Source organism: Carlito syrichta, unplaced genomic scaffold (genome assembly GCF_000164805.1).
Source record: "Carlito syrichta isolate Samal-C Ts95f unplaced genomic scaffold, Tarsius_syrichta-2.0.1 Scaffold304226, whole genome shotgun sequence".
Lineage (NCBI taxonomy): Eukaryota > Metazoa > Chordata > Mammalia > Primates > Tarsiidae > Carlito > Carlito syrichta.
The window spans coordinates 1-3389 of NW_007248322.1; the positions used below are offsets into that span (position 1 = coordinate 1).

General features: G+C 38.5%; 1 protein-coding gene across 1 annotated transcript; it reads right to left on the reverse strand.

The window, feature by feature from the left end:
- Window positions 1-90: 90 nt before the first annotated feature.
- Window positions 91-3092, reverse strand: LOC103261929 (contactin-associated protein-like 3B). The gene is made up of 3 exons (XM_021713110.1): window positions 2889-3092; window positions 2032-2216; window positions 91-237 (listed from the first exon to the last, which is right to left on the reverse strand). Exons 1-3 carry the CDS (start codon window positions 3019-3021, stop codon window positions 127-129), a joined length of 429 nt encoding a protein of 142 aa, XP_021568785.1. The 5' UTR covers window positions 3022-3092; the 3' UTR covers window positions 91-126.
- Window positions 3093-3389: the final 297 nt, after the last annotated feature.

A 3389-nucleotide genomic window follows, 5' to 3' on the forward strand; every position in this document is an offset into this window, starting at 1 on the left:
TAAAAATATTCTATCAAATAGAGACTTAACAGGAATGATTTTCAAGTGTAAAAATAAAAAATCCTTTTCTCTTTCCTTCCATTGACTTTCTTACCATAATGAAGATCGGTGGTTTTTGCATCTTAACTAATTCAATAACATCCACTCCGTTATATAAAGATTTTCTAAACACCCATGAAAGCCTCTACGTGTGAATGCCAGTGATCTTCCAGGTGTCAGAATTCCCCCAAAGCTGATCTTAGAAAAAAAACCAACAACAACATTGTTTAGTGATTTACAGATTATCTACTTAAAACATTTATGTTTCACAGGTATATCACTAATTGTCACAAATCCATTCTCAACGCCTTGTATTTTTATGTTTTGCTGATTTCAAGTAAATGTTCTATTATAATGACATGTTTGGATACCTTTATGTCTGGAACCAGACATTTATGTAAAAACTTAAAGGAAGGAGTCAGCAAATAATTTTCAATGAAAGGTCACAGTGTCAACATTTTTGGCTCTTTGGGTCATTTGGTCTCTTTTGCAGCACACAACTCTTCCGTCGTAGCACTGAAGCAGCCAGAGAAAATACATTTTAAAATAGGCATATATTCTAATAAACGTTTTAAAAAACAAAAGCAGGTAATTTTTCCAACCAAAAAAATGGCCATGGCTGGGTTCGGTGGCTCAGCCTGCAATCCCGCGCTTTGGGAGGCTGAGGTGAGTGGATTGCCTGAGCCCGCGGGTTCGAGACCCGCCTGGGCAACTTGGCGAGACCGCGTCTCTACAATAAATCAAAAACTAGCCGGGCGTGGTAGCGCACGCCTATAGTTCCAGCTACTTGGAAGGCCGAAGCGGAAGGATCGCTGGAGCCCAGCAGGTCAAGGCTGCGGTGGCCGGGAGCGGCCACTGCACTCCAGTCTGGGCGACAGGGGGAGGAGACTCCAACTCAAAAAAAAAAAGGCCAGACTTTTGCTTGATGACATAATTTACCAATCTCTGCATTGTGTACTATCTTTTGCTATTACATGGTTAAATTAAGGTAATAAAACTATGAATAATCTGGTATAGGACTAGGGTATTCAATAAATATTTTATGTCAAAGCCATCTATACCAGAAAAATATTTCCTGATTTGTCCTGATCTATCATAGTTTAAGGTGTTCTGTGTAGAATTGCCACAGTAGATGTTATTGTGTAGCCTAGATACATATGGGCAATTGATTGCAAAAAAGCGTCAGTCCTTTAAAAGAATAATAAGAAACTGTTTATATGTGAGCATTTGGTTCGTTATTTACTTAATTTTAATTTTTTTTTTTTTTTTGAGTTGGAGTCTCACTCTGTCGCCCAGACTGGAGTGCAGTGGCCGTTCCCGGCCACCACAGCCTCGACCGGCTGGGCTCCAGCGGTCCTTCAACTCAGCCTTCTACAAGCACACACTACCACACCCAGCTAATTCTTTTGATGTATTGTAGAGACGAGGTCTCACCATGTTGCCCAGGCGGGTCTCGAACCTGTGGGCTCAGGTAATCCACTCACCTCGGCCTCCCAAAGCGCAGGATTACAGATTGAGCCACCGAGTCTGGCCTTGACTCATTATTTCATAAAACTATTGGTATATACGTTGTTAACTCCTCAAAGTGATGCTAGATAATGTTGGTTAGGAGTGCACAAGAACAGGAAAGTAAAATAAATACATACATAAATAAAAACACCCAGGCATCCGTTCATAGCCAAACAACAAATGCCATATACCAGATGAAATTTCAAAGGGATAGATTTAATAAGATTGCTCACTGCCTTGATATCTCTTTATTTGTAGATTTCCTAAACCCAACTCTGACTGATTACTTCCTCTCAAGTGGAAAAGGGGATCTAGAATAAAAACTGACCTATTCTAAGAAATAAACGATTCGGTAGCACCTGGACATACCTAGTCCTATGAATTAGTCAGCATAGTTCTGAAATACCGTAAAATGGTAATTCTTTATAGGGTGAGTTTCTTTTACAGGTTATATGCCATTTAAACTATACAGTTTGTAATAACCTCAGAATCAAGATCCAAGTAACTGGATTCTCCCTTGGCATGGAAGCGATGCGAGTGCTTGTCCACGGTGAAGTTGACCTGTGTGTGGAGGAGCTCGATGAGGACAGAATGCCAGTGCTGGTCGTCCAGAAGGCTGCCCAGGGTGAGGTTTACATGGGCGCCTGTTGGGGACAGTTGGGCATTGCCTTCAGAGGAAGGGAAAAACCACTCATTATTTCCGTTCAAGACCATGGCTTCCCTTCTTCAGTTCAGCACTGCAATCTGCGTCCAACCCTCCTTCCGTGCCGTCGCCCTCTGACCTTTTCCCCATCTTGAACACTGTATCTTTACCTCGCTTTTGTTCCTTTTAAAATTCATTTCTATACCTTGTTGAAATTTCTTTTTCGGTAATTTGTTTTTCTATTATTCCTCATAGCATTTGTATTCACATTATTTTCTTTGTTGGAATCTCATTATCAGCACCATTTCATAACTTTGCACAAATCCATTCTTGTCTCTATGATTACCCACATAATCACAATATATTACACATACACACACATAGTAGTCTTCTTGCCCAGCTGTGAAAATATATGCTGTTTGCATAAACATACTTGAAATACACACACATTGCATGCATCTATTAGTAATGCTCTTAAACTTTCATTTACATTTTTTCATTGCTGTTCTACTTTGCACTTATTGTCCCAAAGTAACTATTAGTAGTGTATCTTTTATCTCTTACAGGTGTTCTGGTTTGGATGATAAATTATATGGTCATTTTACCTAACAGTGGATAGATTAAGTACCGATAAACACACTTTCATCTAAACAGGTTTTTAAAAATACACTGGTATAAAAGTACAAATACTTTTTACCTGAATTAAGAAAAAAGACAAGCTTTCCTCTAATTAATTCCAGGGTAATGTGATTTCCATGATGTCCTTCGCTGTAGAATACAATTCCATTGCTCTGCATGGCTTTAAATTTCAAAGAAATAACATCCCTCATTGGTTTTATAGATTTTGTATCAAGTCAGTACAGCAGAGCACTTTGCCCATCAAAATGAACCACTTCAGATTCTAGAAAAGAGGAAAAAAATTCTAAACACGACACACTGAAAATTTATGGGTCGTACCATACCACACACACACAGACACATATTACATTTCTAGTCTGTGCATTGAAGGGAACAACTGATAATAATACATATATATATATCTATATATCATGAATTGATATGCTTAACATCCACTGTTAGACTTTTTAAAACATTTTCTCCAAACTTCAAAATCTACAAATACTTTTATTAATCTACTCCCAATGGTGCCTATTTTTAGAGTGGCCTATTTCTTCGCATTCTGTTTGACTAAAAACAA